Consider the following 17,605-nt stretch of genomic DNA (forward strand, 5'->3'; position numbering starts at 1 on the left):
AACAGGGGTCCATACGACCTCCAATTCCCACAGTTCAGGTGGATGAACATGTTTATGCGGTCTCCAGAAGCAACGCAACCATTCATGGATATTCCATCGCCACACTCCTTCCTCAAGACACACAGTTCTAGAGCAGCCTGTGGACTCCTTGCACCCTTGTAGAAGATGAGAGAAAACGACATGCCGAGAATCGTGTTAATATACAATGCAGTCAGGTGGCACTCACTCTTCTCCAGTTACCGTCCTCTCTCAGAGCCTTCAGGGGCGCGAGGGCAAGGAAAAGCTTTATTCGGGTTTTCTGCCTCTCTCCGTCCTGAGATCTGTTCCTGAGTTACACCACAATGATAAGGGGTTTAACAGCGGACGTACACTTGTGGGAAGTCACAAGGACCCTGCAGAAAAGCCAAAGTATTTGACAAAAGCTTCGGACAGACACTGCCCTGGGGAATCGTTTGTATCAGCTGATGACGGGTTTCTGTTTTCTAACATGGACATGCAGCACATTCAACACTACACTCACTGCAGTTTTGCTTGGACAGATCCCTTCCATCCGACCACGGAGTGTATGTACTCTGTCTCATGGGTGATTCCTGGAGAGCTACCATGAAGCCTAGCCTGGAAGCATGGGAGTTGTGCATTAGGATTTCCCCCCACTCACATGGATGTGGACTTGTGGAAAGCACCAGAAACTGCTTCCCTCCCAGAACCCAGCTCTGTTAGTGTGCTTACTGCTGAGATGGCTGTCTGACATGGACAGCTATTTTCATTGAAACACAATATCACTGATCCACAGGGAAAAGAAAGGGAGAAGTCGCCGTCTCCCACCCCCAAAAAATACACTTTGTACAACAGATCACCCCCCCGGTTACATTCCAGCCATGCCAAGAAGACAGAAGCCACGTTCCGTTTTGAAGTCTCAGCCAATGATTTCGTAGTTTCCACCCGCTTTGCACTTTTCGCCTCCAGTAATCCACTCTGGATCATGTATCATGACCTTTTTTTTTACAGTGGTCAGAGTTTTGTCTATAAAAGAGAGAAAGACAAGAAAATTAGCCAGACCACAAGTTTGGGTTTTCACTTTGTGGTGGGTGGGTTATTTCTTTTTTTTTTATGGCAGTCAGTGATTTCAATCATTGGTGACTTAGAAGGTGTCACGAGCATCTCTAATGGAGAAGGAGATGTAATATTGCTCTTTTCATAAACGCCAAAGGTTCTGTAAATTACCAAGCCCGTAGTAATATACTTGAGAACGAGACCCAAATAACCCACATAGAAATCTTTTATCATATAGATGCGTCCAAAATTGGCTTTGCTTTCAAAAGGACTTAAAATTTTTACAAAATAGTATTACCTTTTCCCTACTTGAAAATAATAACTGTTAAAAAGAATAATGACAGTCTGAAAAACAGAGGGGGCAATATCAAGGTTGGAAAGATGAGGCGGAAATTTTTTCAATAATAGTAATAATAATAGTAATAAAAGAATGAGGAGCAGGGGAAGAGAAGAAGGGGTATAGGGAGGCTAAACCCAAACTAAAGATGGATTAAAAGCCACACAGAAAATCTAATTTGTAAGCTAATCAAAATACAATTTTAAAAAAGAATTTGAATAAAGGTATCCTGCATGGGTGTAGATTGCTGCTTCAAAAAGGTGTAAGTTATTAAATGAACATCCTAGTGCCAGGGTAGGGTACATTCCTGTGAAATTTTGGGGGGGGAAGCTTGGGAGGCACCAAAGCAATACAAATTACCGCCATTTCCACAGCTGCTTTCCAAGGCTAGGTGATAAGACCATGCTGAAGGCATCGCACACTTTGGTTGAAATCAAACAGGAACTGACCTGAAAAATTCCTCTCTGATGGCTAGCTTTCACACTGCCAGAAGATACTTTGTCAGTGGACCATGGTTAATGCAGAGACTCAGTCAGTCAAAGTGGTGGGAATAACTGATCACTGAATGCTCAGCCTTAAGTGGTACACCTACATCACTCTTGCCAAGGTCAGGGAACAGGGAAGAAGAGGGGAAAGAAGGAATGTAAGAGTAGGAAGATGGAACGGGGAAAGGGTGATGGAACACATCCTCTGGACATGGCCTGACTATTGACTTCATAAACTCACAGACGTGGTAGTCACCTGCACAAGTCCGGGTCCATTAATGTCCCATCAGGAGTGAAGAGGGACTCATGAGGTTTCATGGTTGCAGGGGCAGTGGGGGAGTTGTAGAGCTACTGGAAAGTTACCCTTTCTAAAGTAAATAACCTCTCATCAATGCTCAATAAATAATCAAATGCAGTGGGTCTCTCACACAAAATAAACATGAAAGTGGGTGGATGGAGGACATGAAAAGTATAATGCATTTGGCCAAAGAGAGATAAGAAGGAATAAGGGCTAGATGATGAAGGAGAGTATATTCTTATTTTCTCTTCTCTCTCTCTCTCTCTCTCTCTCTCTCTCTCTCTCTCTCTCTCTCTCTCTCTCACACACACACACACACACACACACACACACACACACATACACACTCACAAATTGTATTACTTCCACTGAGAATCATCACCCACTGTAACTCACCTACACAGAAACTAGAGTCCTGCTTCCCTCCAGGTCTGTCTTCTAGACTCACAGAAGTACAAGCCTTGGGCCACAGTAAAGTTTAAGCCAACAGCTGAGAAAGTATCCATTCAACTGGTATAGAACCACACCTCCATACAAGAGCTAGTTCCAGGACAGGCTCCAAAACCACAGAGAAACCCTGTCTCGAAAAACCAAAAAAAAAAAAAAAAAAAAAAAAAAGAACCACACCTCCACAATGCCACATTTTCACAGGCCTTGACTTACCACACAAGCACTATGTTTAGGAGCTGGTCTAGAAAGTCACAGGCCCAGGACCAGGTTTCCAGGTTAGGCTCTCTGCCTCACTCACACTGTCCCTGTATCTGAATCCATTTACCTGAAGTTCCCTTCTCAGCCCAGTCCTTAACAACTGAATTTCCCAGCTGATAGAATACTCTTCTCCATAAGACACAATCTCTGGCTTCAACCCTCAACCTCACACAAGAGTACCTGAGAATAACTGCTATATTTCAACCAAATCCCAGTTCCACACACTAGAGTGAAGACAGGAAATAAGTTGTGTCCTCAACTAAGGAACTCCAGAGACAATTATAGCCTAGGACTGTTGACTCTTCCCCTCAAGGGGAAGGAACACACCTAGCAGTGTTAACTCAGCTTTGCTCGCACCAGCTCCTAAACTCTACTGAATTCCTGCAAGCTCTAGTCAGCACCATCTCCAGAGCCCACCTTTCCTTACCAGCCACCTGCTAGCCACAGTGACGATTTAAGGGTTCCAGGTCCCAGACTACTTAGATAGCATTAGCCTCTCTCCTCGTGTCAATGCCATTTCCTAGAGCAGTCTCCCCAAGCAGAGACCTCACATTTACGTTAGCTTTACAGCACACACTCCTACAATTGGTAGGCTCTCCATCCAGCATGCCCACTATAGCCTAGTATCACTCCAGTCAAAAACCTACTTGACTCCCTGGACTAATTCCAACCTATTCAACTTCCTGACATCACTGAAGACATGTTCCAGGTCCACTGGCCACCTCTGTCCACAGTTGTCACTGGACTGGACTGTCTTAAGCACTGAGCAATCCCTATCCTAAGCCTCCCACATCTCTTCTTATTAAATCCTACTACCTCGATATCATGTCTTCAATGATTTTACCATGTAAATTATATTCCTAAGGACACCCCCCCATGCCTTATTTTTATTGTGTACTTTTCTGTACTGTTTGATTGTGTTACCTGTATTTTTTAAAAACTAAAGAAAAACAAAAACACAAGAAGGTGGTAGAAGAGGTCAGGGCAAGGGCAGGGGCTCAAGTGGAAGTTTGTAGCGTGTGTGAGGTTCCTGACTTTGATCTTCAGCATTACATAAAACACCACACAGACCAACACCCTCCCTACTTTAAGAGACTTAAACTCTGGGTAACTGCAAAGCATGGAGCGAAGAACCTGTTGTCATTACTAGTTGATTATTTAATAAAGGCCAAGCACTGAACTTGAACTTCAGGCAATTAGTGATGAAGAAGATATCACTGTGAGGGACATATTAGTAAAGAAAATGTTGCTGAGAGATACACGTCCAGGGAATAGCAAACTCTTCTTTTTGCTCCTGTCACCAAAGTAGCAGCCCATAACAGACACCCAGGATTGCAAGGGGCCTTGATATTTCTTCCCAGTTTCCCCTGGGATGAACTTTACTTCATTTCTTTTAAACTACCCCTTTCCACAAAGAAAGCATGCAATCAGGTTGAATTCCAAAGCTGCAGCCTAAAGCTTGGAGGAAAAAATTGACAGAATTCATGGCAGAAACACAAGGTTATTCTGTGATGAGTCACTGCTAAGTACCACTGCAGCTGACGGGGATACTAAGAGGTTCTTTGAAGAGAAAGACAATACAGTCACCAAGGAGAAGAGGGGAGACGGAAAGGAAGAGCTCCTTCAAAACAATTCCATTATCCTCTTCTATAGCAAAGTATTTGAGAAACTGCTCTTCAGAACTGCTCATAAAGGATTCCAAACAAGTCCTTGTGACACGATACTTAAAAGCAATTTGTGGCAGTTTAAGTCCGTGAGGAAGATTGCTGGATTAAAGAGAAAGACAGGGTCCTTGCTCATGTCACATTGTCACATTTTTTTAATTGCCTTTATTTACACACTTGTGAAATAGTGAAAAGATTAAAATTGATAGTAGTGAACCAAAATTACCAGTGCAACAGTATTCAGGACTTTTTTCCCTGCATTCACTCCGTTACCCCAAGGAAAGTCCTCGAGTGCCTGCTGGGCTCCTGGGACTCTGGTTATGCTGATTAAGAAAATGGGAAGAAATGGGTAAATATTTGGAAGTGACAACACACAGTCTAGACTGTTCACACAGAGAAAGGAGACTGAGGTGTAGGGGGGGAAATAATGGAGTCAAGAAGGCCAAGCAAGAAGCAAAATAACACAGACCCAATCCCAAACAGTCAGAGAGGAAGAAAAAGGCAGAAGTAATGGGGAGTTTCCCAGAGTCCTTAGGGTGGCCTCCAGATGTGTGAGGGAGCCAGAAAAGTAGGAGGAGTCTAAGATTTCTCCTTCATTCTGTCTGAGCTGTGGAGTACATGTCTTTGGTCACTCTTCTAGAGACCACAGCGACCGATTGCATTATCGTTTAGACTCGTAGAGTATAACCCCAAATGTCACCCAGCCTTATAATATCAAAGAACAAGTTAGCAAAACATGAGACACTTAAAAGCAACATATGTCAGGTCAAATTGATTAGCAGCTTTCCAGTTAGTGTTTGCTTGAACATAGCTGTGTGGACCACACAGGCTCTAACTCCAGCTGAAAATGATGATCAAGTGTCACTAACCTCAACAGCCCTAAACCCACAGGAGTGTGAACTCCCAGAGATGAAGACTGTTGTGCAATCCTCTTTCTACCCCTGTCGTGCCTGGTGCTGTAGCTCATGCCCAGAAAGCTATCTGGTGTTTCTAGTAATATCCGTGCAAGGACTCTACATCCAGCCTCCACCTGTGGAGTATTCTGTACTCTGCCACAAAACCAGTGCCCCTACATTGATGGCTCCATCCACTAGATACAGAAGACATGGATGACTTACCACAATCTCCACCAGAGTTTCCAAACCTCTTTCCTTACAGGTTAAGTCTTTTCTGCGGGAGGCCTTTGTGTGCATTGTAGGACAGCTGGCCGCCTCCCTGACCTATACCTAGTAGATGGCATTTAACATCCTCGCACACTCCAGTAATGACAATCAAAAGTATCTTCGGACATTGCCAACCATCCCCAGGGGAAGAAGCAACAATTCCTATGAATTGAGAAATGTGGCCTATGCTTAAATCCAAGTTCTTGGGGCTGCATGGATTATTTGTAGCACTATCTATATCATGTCTACTCTGATCTCCAGCTGTTTCCTCACTCTAGGAACTAGTCTAGATCAGCTCCGCCTGCTCCTCCCTTTGCATTAGCTCCTACCTTGGTGGCTCTACACGAATGTCCCTTTTACCTGGAACGCTTCTCGGTTTGCTGTTAATGATAAATGCTTTGACTAGCCTCAAAGATGAACCTTTCAGGAAGTCTCCTCTGATAGCATTCGTGGAAGGACCAGCTAAGTCATTTTCTTCTCCGTTGACTGACACGGCTTTCTGCCTTGACTCTCATCATTAGGAAACAAAGCTGAGTGTGCCTGTGTTGTGCTGGATTCAGGCCATTATAACAAAATATCATAAAGTGGCAGTTTGTGAGACTGCTCTTCATCTCTAGAGACTAGGAAGTCTGTAATTGATGAAGCAGTAAATTTGGTATCTGCAAGGCTCTCTGTCTCCTTCATGAGCCAGTTCCCTCTGTTCCCTTTCATAAGGGCCCTCCTGACCCAGTCACCTCATAGGGTCCCCACCTTTTGATACTGCTATATTAGAATCTGTACTTCAACACATAAATTTAGAGGGAGCACAAAAGTATGTTTCTCTGTTTCTATATGATCAGCAAAGTATATGTTTCTGGACTTCACATATGGAGAAATACATGAACAACAGCAAAAGTGATGTCACACTTTATGTATCCTCTATATCCACCAGTGTGCACCAGTCATCCAAAAAGAAACTGAAAATGAATATTCTAACATTGGTGCCAACAACAAAACCTCCTGGTACAGCATTCAAAAACGGCTGCCATATGAACTCTATACAATAGTTCTAACAGTAAATGCATCCAAACGTTGATGGATATTTTTAAGCCAATCATCTTAACCGATTTGCATATTTATAAATTCAAACTGAGAGAGATGTAATCAGGCACAGTAATTCTCTCTTAAATCAAGGGACAACAGACTATTGCCTGTGAGCCAAATCCAGCTGGTCATCTCTTCTATAAACCAAGTATCGTTGGTATGTACCCACGGCCTCTTGTTTACTTAAGTGGGTGACAGTGGCAAAGATGAGGAGTTTCAACAGAACCATATGGTTTGCAAAAACTTAAAACACTACTTATATGGGTCCTCACCATACAAGTCCGCTGACCTTTGTCTGGGACCTAACAGGAAACCACACCCAAGCCTCCGCACTAGCTAAGGACAGACGAGCAAGCATACTTATGTTTTATTTGAGCTGATTTGTTTTTACAAAGGGTACAGTAGCGTGAAGCTAAAAGCACTTCTGAACACAGGCTTCCTGGGCTGAAATCCAACTCTATCAATCTAATATGAAGGACCGTGGGGAAATGACTTGATCTCGCCAAGCTCTTGTTTTATCATAGTCAAAATGTAAAAATGGAGAAAAAAAGTAGCCCGTCATAAAGTTTTGAAGTTTCAGTGGTATTATTCCCACAGAGTTCTCAGCGTAGTGGCTGGGGCTGAATCCGCAATCACTGTGAGCTATTATTTCAAACAGGGAAACATGTTTGTGTCACGTTTTTAAAATTGCTATTCTTATACCTGAATTATCTGTGAATGTATTAGATAAACTAATCAGTGAAATTATCCTTGAGTCGTCAGAGGCCTGAAAATAAAGAGACGATTAGGACATCATCTCCCCTCTCCTAGTTCGCACACTGGCTGCCGAATGGCGCCTCCTGCCACCGGCCTCATGCTGTCTGCCTTCCACGCCATTTCCAAAGACTTCCCTCAAACACATTCCAAATTGTGTTACTCCTAAAAAATAAAACCAACACACATTCCTCCTTCTGGCCTAACAATCCCGGTGCCAGGCAAAATAGCTTAACAACTTGTACCAAGAAATAGCTCTTTCCAGGGGATACGGAAGCACACCAACTAAAATGGGTTACCCATCAACTCCCTTCCTTTCCCCTGATAACGAATGCAAGGCTATTTGATCAAAAAATCTATAGCTGTCATCAGCTCATCTTAACACCCCCTGGTCCAAGCTCTAGAACTCTTTCTTATCAATGGCCTGGGTTTATTTCCTGTATTTGAGAAATGACTAGGATTCTGTCCAGATGGGACCCTCCCACCGAGCATGTCTAACAAACACAGCTCACTTAGAGGAAGCACAGCAGCCTAGCTGCCTTCCTAGCAAGCGGGTGTCCACTGTTCCTAGCCCCAGCATTCAGTAGCTCTTCGCTACCTCAGACTAAATTTGTCTGACAAGTAGAATTACATGACGATTAAAGGCACAGGCACTGGGATGATTCATTCCACATCTATCTGATCATAAGTCAATTATCCTATATCAATTACCCTGAGCCACAAGTTAATCCCCTGGGAACAGTAGCATGGTAACTACTGCCAATGATATTCTACAGCTGTCAATCACTGGCATAGATTACATAAACAGAAATAAAAAGCAGAGCTTCTTCCCTGAGAATTTCCAAGTCTGGAGGGCAAATGCTCATTTCGTGGGATCATCTAGATTTGAAAGGTCCTCGGAGGTTGCTTATAACGAGTGTTCTAGAACCTGACATCACAGGCTAAATTTTTAAGTCCTGCCCTCTGTGTTGTGAATGATTTCATGTGAACAGCAGTGTATTCACACTAGAAGTAGAAATGAACACTGTGATGTTAGTCCCAGCTCAAGAACCAGAATAGCTATACTCTAACAACTTCCCATTCTAAGACAAATGCACTCTAGTATTTAGAAGACTTGCTAGGATGGAGGTCATGTGGGATCTAGACTTAGTGGGGACCTAATTGTGAGACATGTCACTTGCCCAGGCAAACCAACAGGGAAGGTTCCTCTGAACTAAAGCCCTCAAAATTCTCTGCTCTGTTCTTTCCTATTCCCATTTCCCATAACACGGGAATATATTCTCCACCAGAACCTGTTATGATCTCATCCCAAGTTTCTTTCCTCTCTCAATGGTCAAATCTCCTCTATATAACTTTCTTTTATATAAAAAAGTCTTCATTTTACCTGCTGACCACACTACCATCTTGCCTCTCACCTCTGTAACAATGCCGAATTTGTTAATATGTGAGTTACTTGTGAAACTCTCAAGTCCTTACTAACATTAGCTCTTTGTAGCACGTTTTCAGATCTCAACTCCCATTGGTCCCTAGAATATCAGGAACGTCTCCCAGAGAGTCCCAAAAACTTGACAGCTCCAGGAGGAATCCGTTCCTGGATACCAAGACAGGAAGCATTTCTTGACAGCTCAGTGGCCAGGGCCTTGTCCCAGCATGACATCTCCTAGATGGATGAAGTTCCATACCCGAAAAATAACAACAATAAATAAAGTAAAAAATAAAAAGGCATTTCTTCCTCAAAAGAGGCATTTCTCTGGGAACTATGAGATCGCCAGGAAAGGTTTGCCACATGGAAGAACAAAAGCAATGAAAATGGCAATGTCATAGGAATTCAGATACAGGGACAGACATAACTAAGATGTTATTTGTGATGAAAGAGGTGGAGAATATCACCTTCCACGTCACCGGTCACATGAACGGAAATTCATCAGAAAACCAGTCTCTTCTTTTCTTTCAAATACCTAAATATCCCGGGTTTTGTTGTTTTGTTTTGTTTCGTTTTCTTTTTTTTTTCTTTTTTATTGTTTTTTTATTGAGCTCTACATTTTTCTCGGCTCCCCTCCCTGACTCTCTCCTCCCCCCTTCAACCCTCCCCCAAGGTTCCCATGCTCCCAGTTTACTCAGATCTTGTCTTTTTCTACTGTCTACTTCCCACGTAGATTAGATCTATGTAAGTCTCTCTTAGTGTCCTCATTGTTCTGAAAGTTCTCTGGAATTGTGGTTTGCAGGCTAGTTTTCTTTGCTTTATGTTTAAAAACCACCTATGAGTGAGTTTTTAACCTCAATACGAGTGGGTGAAAGTATTCTGAACTCACACCTGAAGTCTGGTAGAACATAGGTTAGCCACTGATTCAGAAAGCTCTCCCTAGCATTAAAGAAGCTGCACGAAAGGGGGTGAGGCATAAAAGGGTGATAATGATAAGTAACCTTACAGCACAAACTCGACTCTCCCGGGCCTCTCGGCAAGTTTCAGGGCCTCGTGCATGCCTGCCGCAGAGAGCTTCCGATTGATATTCCGGTATTGGCACTGGAGGAGGCTGCGGTAGGTGGTCCTCAGGTCCCGGTTGAAGAAGGCATATATAAAAGGGTTAATGAGAGAGTTTGCATAGCCCAGCCACAGACATGTCCTCTCCACCCACAGCGGAATGCAGCTGCAGGCGGTGCCACAGATAAAGGGCCTTGCTGTGGACAAGAGGAAAAACGGCAGCCAGCACACTGTGAAGGCTCCCACGATGATCCCCAAGGTGGTGGCTGCTTTCTGTTCCCTCTTGAAGATGGAGATGTTTTTCCTTTCGTGTTTGAGCAGTCTCGAAAGATTTGCACACTCTTCCACCTCCTTCTGGAGCTTCACCACACCATTCAAGGAGATGACGCTCTCCGGTTGCACACGCGGGAAGCCTGGGAACTTGTGTTTGGCCGCGCTCTTCCTGGCAGCCTTGTAAATCTGATAGTACATGAACAGCATGACCGACATGGGGATATAAAACGCCACGGCGGTGGAGTAGATCGTGTAGCCAAAATCCTGGCTAATCAAGCACACTTTGTCATCGTTCACATTCTGAGCCCATCCGAAGAGCGGAGGTAAGGTGATGGAGGCCGAGAGAAGCCAGACCGACAGAATCATTTTGGCCATGCACCTCCCGTTCTGCCTCACAGGGTACGTGAGGGGTCTCGTGATCCCGAGGTACCTAGCGGAGAGATGGAAAGATAAGAACTGAATACAGTCATCACTGGACACCTATGAAATGCTATCGGCCAGGCTCTGGTAGCATCCATCGCTTCCATTTTGCAGGAAGGTAAACTGGGGCTCTCCTACTTTACCTCTCTACTCCAGGTCATGCCCTTTGGTAAAGTTAGCCATGTTTTACTTACACCTTGTAGATTCTGACAACCAAGGCAGCCAAGGAAGTAAAGGTGAAAGGCCTGCATCCTCCCGTGACCACCACCATTCAAACCAGGGTTAAAACATCACTCCTTGTGTGCAAACATCTTCACAGCTTAGTAAAAATCTGTCACGCTGATGTTATATATCCACCTCATCTTCACAGTCTTAATTCTGACCAGCTTTAATTCTGTCCAAAGTCCCCTTGGCAATAGAGCCTGTAAGATGACTGATCTGTTAGCTATTTGAGGACTCTCAGGATTTGGAAATGGAAACAGGAGAAGGAAGTGATTATTTTTTTATTGCCATAAAATTCCCACAAAACAGTAACATCAGAGGAACATTCTTTGACATTAAAAGCAGCCTGCCTTGAGCTGTAGTTCTGAGCTGGTGCACAGAAAGGGGACAGTCCTCATAGAGTAGGCAAATGTACCGTCATCCCTCTGTGAGCATCTGGAGAATGAATAGATCTGCATTTCTTTTATCAGAGATTTACGATGCCAAAGGGACAAGGCAGACAGACAAAATCATACCCTGTGAGATGTTTGACTAAAGGCTCAATGTTTGTAAACGTTTGGAATTTTTCTCTGTGCATTTAACGGTCTTGAGAAAAGCTTGTGATTCTGGCGGGGTTTTGCCCCCCCCCCCACGCACGTGGAAGATCCATTATTAAAGCACATAAAGCAAGGCTCCCGCTTACCAACCAGCAGCTCTTTTCTGCAAGCTTTCAAATGGTAGAAGAAAGAAAAAAACCTGATAACATCCCTGATGCTTAAGTTATCCCACAGAAGGTCAAAATCATGCTTCTTTTTTGATGAAAATTAGCATTTCTACATCATTTACAAAACAGAGATACAGTAAAAATGAACAAGTAAGATTTGCTTATTCACCATGAATAGATATTCATTCCTTCATTCCTTCAGCAAGTATAAGTGTTTCTGAAATTGGCTCTAAGGTCCCAAGATCCCAAAGTTGTTCAAATCCCTTATGTGAATATTGCATAACCTACTTACACACACACAGACACACAATCTTTGACTCAAATCATGTCTAGATGACATATAACACCTAGTCAGATAGAAACACTATGTAGATAGTTGCCATAAAGTATTGGGAATCCTGGCAAGAAGAAGGTGAGTCTGTACATATTCAGGACAGATACAATTATCATAGGCCTAACCACTTGGCATGTAATCTGTGGTTGACTGCATCTACTGATTAAGAAATCACAATACAATTACATATTAATGGAACTGTTTCTATATGCCACGCACTGTCTAAAATGTTGAGTATATAGCAATAAATCAAAGAGATAAAATCTTTTGAAAGCAGCACCAAGTGAAATTATGAAGAGAAAAAGGAAGAGCTGTTGCACAGCTAGTAAAAAGGCATTTTCTGTGCCTTCCTCTTAGGTGATCATTGCATAGTTTCTTCATTTCACAAGTTGTGCCTTCCCAGTTCACAGCAAGAATTGTCCATAACCACGGGCTTATCAACTGAAGTTAGAACCATTTTTTTGGCTCCCAACTGGGTAAAAAAGACCAAGGATGCTTTCCTAAGAAATCAAGAACCACGACCATGTGGTTATCCAATCAAGCAGGTGCTTGTCTGAAAACCCCATCCCTACTGGTGGGCTGTCATAGTGCTGGAAGGCATTATGCACCCTACCAGAGGGGGGATAATCATCAGCCATACCCATCTGTGCACTTTCAAAACCTATACTAATGCCCAGCCTGGAAAAACATACGGTGGCATGAATGTCATGGGAGTGACCAACCACCTTCTGACTGTATTCAATGCCAGCTCCACAAGTTAACACCCACTCCTGGCACAATTATTAGGACAAGGAACCTGTGGCTAGACACATCATAGGCCCTATCTGAGCCTCTATTACTATTACTCTGCTAAATGGGATAGTAGGAAGCTGATCTTTACACACATAGATTGGTGCATTTCTCGGCCCTCACCAAAGCAGCTTCTTTCTGCAATAGATGATGATTGACACAGAGGCCCACCCTCAGTCAGGGAACAAAAGACTGGATGCTCAACTGCAAATGGGACATCTAGTTCACACATGCTCTTCTCAAGGATCAGGGATTATTGCAGAAGAGGGAGCAGAAAGATTTGTGGTAGATAACACAGGGAAGGCGTGTCTTCTGGAACAGGAAAGGTGTTGCACATATGGGCTCACAGCAGCCATTGACAGCATGCACAAGATCTGTGTAAGCTCCAGCCAGGCAAATTCTCCCTGAGGATGGGGGGGGGTGTTCACATAGCCCCACCCCTAGCTGAAGAGCTGTTGGCAATTGGCAGCCACTGAGAGAGGAAGAGTCAGTTTTCTAAGTATGTCTACCTAATAGATCAACCATGACAAAGAGGAAGGCCACATAGACAAGAATATATAGGCAGGACAATTTAGACTCCATGGGTTAAACATAACATGTTGAGTGGGTGAAAAATGGGTAGATCTGGAAGGAGTTGGGTAAGGGGTGAATATGATAAAAATATGTTGTATGAAATTCTTAAAGAACTAATTTTAAAAGATATGTACAACAGAAGCAGGGGCTATCCCCTTCACAAGAGCAAAGAAGAGCAAGGAGAAATGGCAGGAGACTAGGGACAACCTTCAAAAGCATGGGCCCAGTGATCTAGTTCCTCCAACGAGGTCCCACCTTGCAAAGTTTCAAGAACTTCTTGAAATACTGCCACCATCTTGATGTGGGAGGCCCGTCTGTAGATGTGTTGCTTTTATTTGTTAATGAATAAAGCTGATTTGGCCTATAGCAGGGCAGAATATATATATTGGAAGGGATATATAGAGAGAGAGAAGGCAGAGTCAGGGAGACACCATGTAGCTGCCGTAGGAACCAGATGCTGGCCTCCCGGCAATACACAGAATAAAAGAAATGGGCTAACTTAAGATGGAATAGTTACTTAATAAGAAGCTTGAGCTAATAGGTCAAACAGTGTTGTAATTAATATAGTTTCTGTGTGATTATTTGGGTCTGGGCAGCCAGCCAGTAAACATATGAGTAGTCTCCTTTTATACCACCTGGGAAATGAGCATCCAACACATGAGCCTGTGGGGGACATTTCATATACAAACTGCAATGTTTGTGTGACAGTCAACTTTAAGTGTATTGTCTCTTCTCTTCCCTGATGGTCAAACATGAATGACAGACACACCATGTCATAGCTGATTGTCTTGTTGCTTCTTGCTGGCAAATACTGTCTAATATAACACTTTAAGAATGTAGTTACCAAAAATAATAATAATAAAATTAAAAAAAATAATGTAGTTACCAAACAGTAACTGAGCAGTTTCATGGGAAAGGGATATTTTTATGAAACTCTATTTCATATATTCCTATTCCCATTGTTCTTTTGTGTAGTTATATACATGTGTACTTACCTATCAGATAGTCTCTGTGGAAAATGTTTCTGGTTCTAGTTTGTTGTTGCATTTAGATTACAAAAACTATACAGTAGTTGTAGAGGAAAATAAAGAGCTGTAATAAAATACTTCACTCTTGGGGAAAATACTAGACGAGTAAATGTAGAGAAGAAAGGAGAAAGGGAAATGAGCCAAGAAAAAAAGAATCAGGGGAAAGGAAAATATAAAGGAAAAAGAAATATTAAGATTTATTTGTTTTATGTAGAATTATGTCAGCTACAAGCTACAGAAATAAATATCTGTAAAAATTTTAAATAGTAGTAAACACCCCCCCCCGCAAAGAATAAAAACCTTGGAGTTGATAGGAGCCTCATGATTAAGCTGATTTTGCCTTAAGGCTGAATGCAGTTGCTGCGCTGTGTCTATGTCCCTGGCTTTAAACTGACCAACCAGTACAACCCAAAAGCCAAGGTTCACGGAGATGTGGAGAACTTAGCAGGGTTCACGTGGTTCCCCAGGTGACCACCAGGTGGCACTGACACACCACCTTACACCTACTTACGGGCGAGGGGCTTAAGTTGGGGGATAAAACAGGTGCAGATTCCAAGGAGCCAGTAGAATTGCTCAGGGCAGTAAGTTACATTTTATTTGGATGAGTGCAAAGCAAAAAGTAAGCATCTATTTAAAGGCAAGTGTACCTCTGTTTTCTTCACAAGCCCCTTGCCAGAGCAAGGGTGCTTCAAGATCAATCGAAAAATCCGCCTTTCTTCTGTCTATATAAATAATACAGAATTTACAAATATTTGATTTGTAACAGAGATTAACCAATGGTGTACTAAATAATATCTCAGAATACCAGACAATCTCATAGGGGCGCCTGCCCATACATGTTAGCACATTTAACTAACATATTTCAGGAGTGGGAGCCAGAACATAGTTAGAATGCCCTCGGTGTACTATTGTGGAATAATCTTTTTATACACTGTGAATGTGTGCCATTCATATTGCTTTAATAAAAGCTGAATAGCCAATAACTGGGCAGGATTTGGGGGGTAGAAAGAATGTTAAGAAGAAGGGAAGACACCAGAGGACACAGAGCAAGCAGCATGGGCATTACAAAGTAAAAGTAACCAGGCCACATTAAAGGACATAGATTTTATTTTTTTATATTTATTTATTTATTATGTATACAATATTCTGTCTGTGTGTATGTCTGCAGGCCAGAAGAGGGCACCAGACCTCATTACAGATGGTTGTGAGCCACCATGTGGTTGCTGGGAATTGAACTCAGGACCCTTGGAAGAGCAGACAATGCTCTCAACCTCTGAGCCATCTCTCCAGCCCAGGACATAGATTTTAAAGGGGGGGGGTGTTAATCTAAGTTATAAGAGCTAGTTAGAAACAAGCCTAAGCTATTGGCCAAGCTTTCATAATACACCTTTGTGCTATGATTTGGGAGCTGGCTAATGGAACAAAGAAAGACTAGCTACAGTGTACAAATTATGTTCTATAAACACTGTCATGCTTCGACTGTATCCTTGTCACACCCTACAAAAAAGAGGTCCCCAGGCCATATTCCATTCTGTGAGACTTCAGAAAGTTAAAATCAACTGAAAGATAACACACACACACACCCCAGTGTCCCCTAAAGTGTCTGGATATAAAATAAATAAACAAAACCAATAGCGTATTTTTGGATAATTTAAATATAAATATTATAAAGATTAAGCTCTTCAACAACTAAAGACTTTAAATATTACTTTAAAAGCTTTAAAAAATAATCGGGACCTACACAAAGAAACTTAAAATGTTATTGAAATATATAAAAGAACACTTAAATCCAAGAAGAAAAATGTTTTGGTTTTTTTTTTTTTGTCTTTATGAAGAGTACCTAGTACTATGAAAGTGCCAATTTTCCTTTAATATCTATAATCCTTTAAATAGCATACAGGCTCAGCTGGATAACATTCCAGGACTTCTGTTAGGTTGGCCGCATGACGTCACAGCTTAAGTCAATGTGTAAAAATGGACACATACTCTGAAAAGGAATGCGAAGTGGTAGTTATCTCACTGAAGCCAGCAGAGAAGTCACAGAAATAAATTGTTCTGATGAAAAGGAGCACAGGCGAGGTGCTGAGCTTTGGCTCGACGATGGAGCTCTTGTTTAGTCCGCAAGGCCCTGAACTCAGTTCCCAACACCACAGAAACTGAACACTACAACACAGTAGATCCTATTAGTCATGACTTCTCGGACTTTGTGACTAAGAAGAGGTGTGCTATGTCTCATGAATTGGTTCAACTATATGGGGGGGGTGGTAATGCTAAATGGGCCACTTTAAATCAGTAAGAAAAGGTTCAAGAGCTTTGCATTCTGTTAACTTACTAGTAAGCACAGTTAAAACAACACTTTTACCTTCTTAAATATAAATCCCAGATGGGTCAAATATTAGCATGTCAAAAAATTAATACATTTATAATTTTTTATTTTTATTTAAATTAATAAGAATAATAATGATGATGATGACTGGAGAGATGAATCAAAAACTAAGAGCACTTGCTGCTCTTGCACAGGACCCAAATTTGGTTCCTAGCACTTAGATGAGGTGGCTCACAACTACCTATAACCCACCTACAGGGCATATCATGCCCTCTTCTGGTCTCCATGGGCACCTGCGTGTACATGTGCAATACACACATCACAATACATACATCACACAAATAAAAATAAACCTTGAAAATTAACAAATGGCATTTATTTAATTTTAAAATCACTACATGAACAATTAAGACTCAAATAACAAACATCTCCCAGCAGCTCCAGCACTGGCTACAGACCCAGGGGAGAGACTAGTCCTGTACCAGGGTTAAGGCAGCTCTCAGACCTCACCAGAGGAGTTTCCTTCTGCAGTGGACAGCAGTTCATACAGAACTGGTCAAGATACAGAAATAAATGACTGGAGATTTATAGCCACAAATGGGACATTTGTATCACACCCTCCCCAAAGCTAAGGGACCATTATGGAAGAGAAAGTGGATAGGTTGTAAGAGCCAGAAGTCAGGAAGAACTAGAACAAACCAGTACATTCTGGACATGTCAGAACCACTGCTTGTGAGGTCACAGCAGCTCTTGTTGCCTGCACAAGACCTAAACAAGATTAAGCCAGACAACACTCAAGCATAGAGCAAGAAGGGGTTCATGAGCCTCCACCCCTAACTAAAGAGCTCTGGGGAGCTAAGGGTTTCTGGGGAAGGAAAAGCCAGTTTTCTCTGAGGATACGGGTCCTGGTA

General features: G+C 42.4%; 1 protein-coding gene across 2 annotated transcripts in view; it reads right to left on the reverse strand.

Annotated features, from left to right (window-relative positions):
• Window positions 1-378: 378 nt before the first annotated feature.
• Window positions 379-17,605, reverse strand: part of Htr7 (5-hydroxytryptamine receptor 7) — an 89,496-nt gene continuing 72,269 nt past the window's right edge. For both annotated transcript variants that reach the window (XM_075973895.1, XM_075973896.1), the window contains exons 2-3: window positions 9,974-10,729; window positions 379-1,023 (exon numbers count right to left, since the gene is read on the reverse strand). In XM_075973895.1, the coding sequence (XP_075830010.1) occupies window positions 981-1,023; window positions 9,974-10,729 (799 nt within the window). In that variant the 3' untranslated portion in view covers window positions 379-980. The remainder of the gene's footprint in view (window positions 1,024-9,973; window positions 10,730-17,605) is intronic.

Source organism: Microtus pennsylvanicus, chromosome 5 (assembly GCF_037038515.1).
Source record: "Microtus pennsylvanicus isolate mMicPen1 chromosome 5, mMicPen1.hap1, whole genome shotgun sequence".
Taxonomy (NCBI): Eukaryota; Metazoa; Chordata; class Mammalia; order Rodentia; family Cricetidae; genus Microtus; species Microtus pennsylvanicus.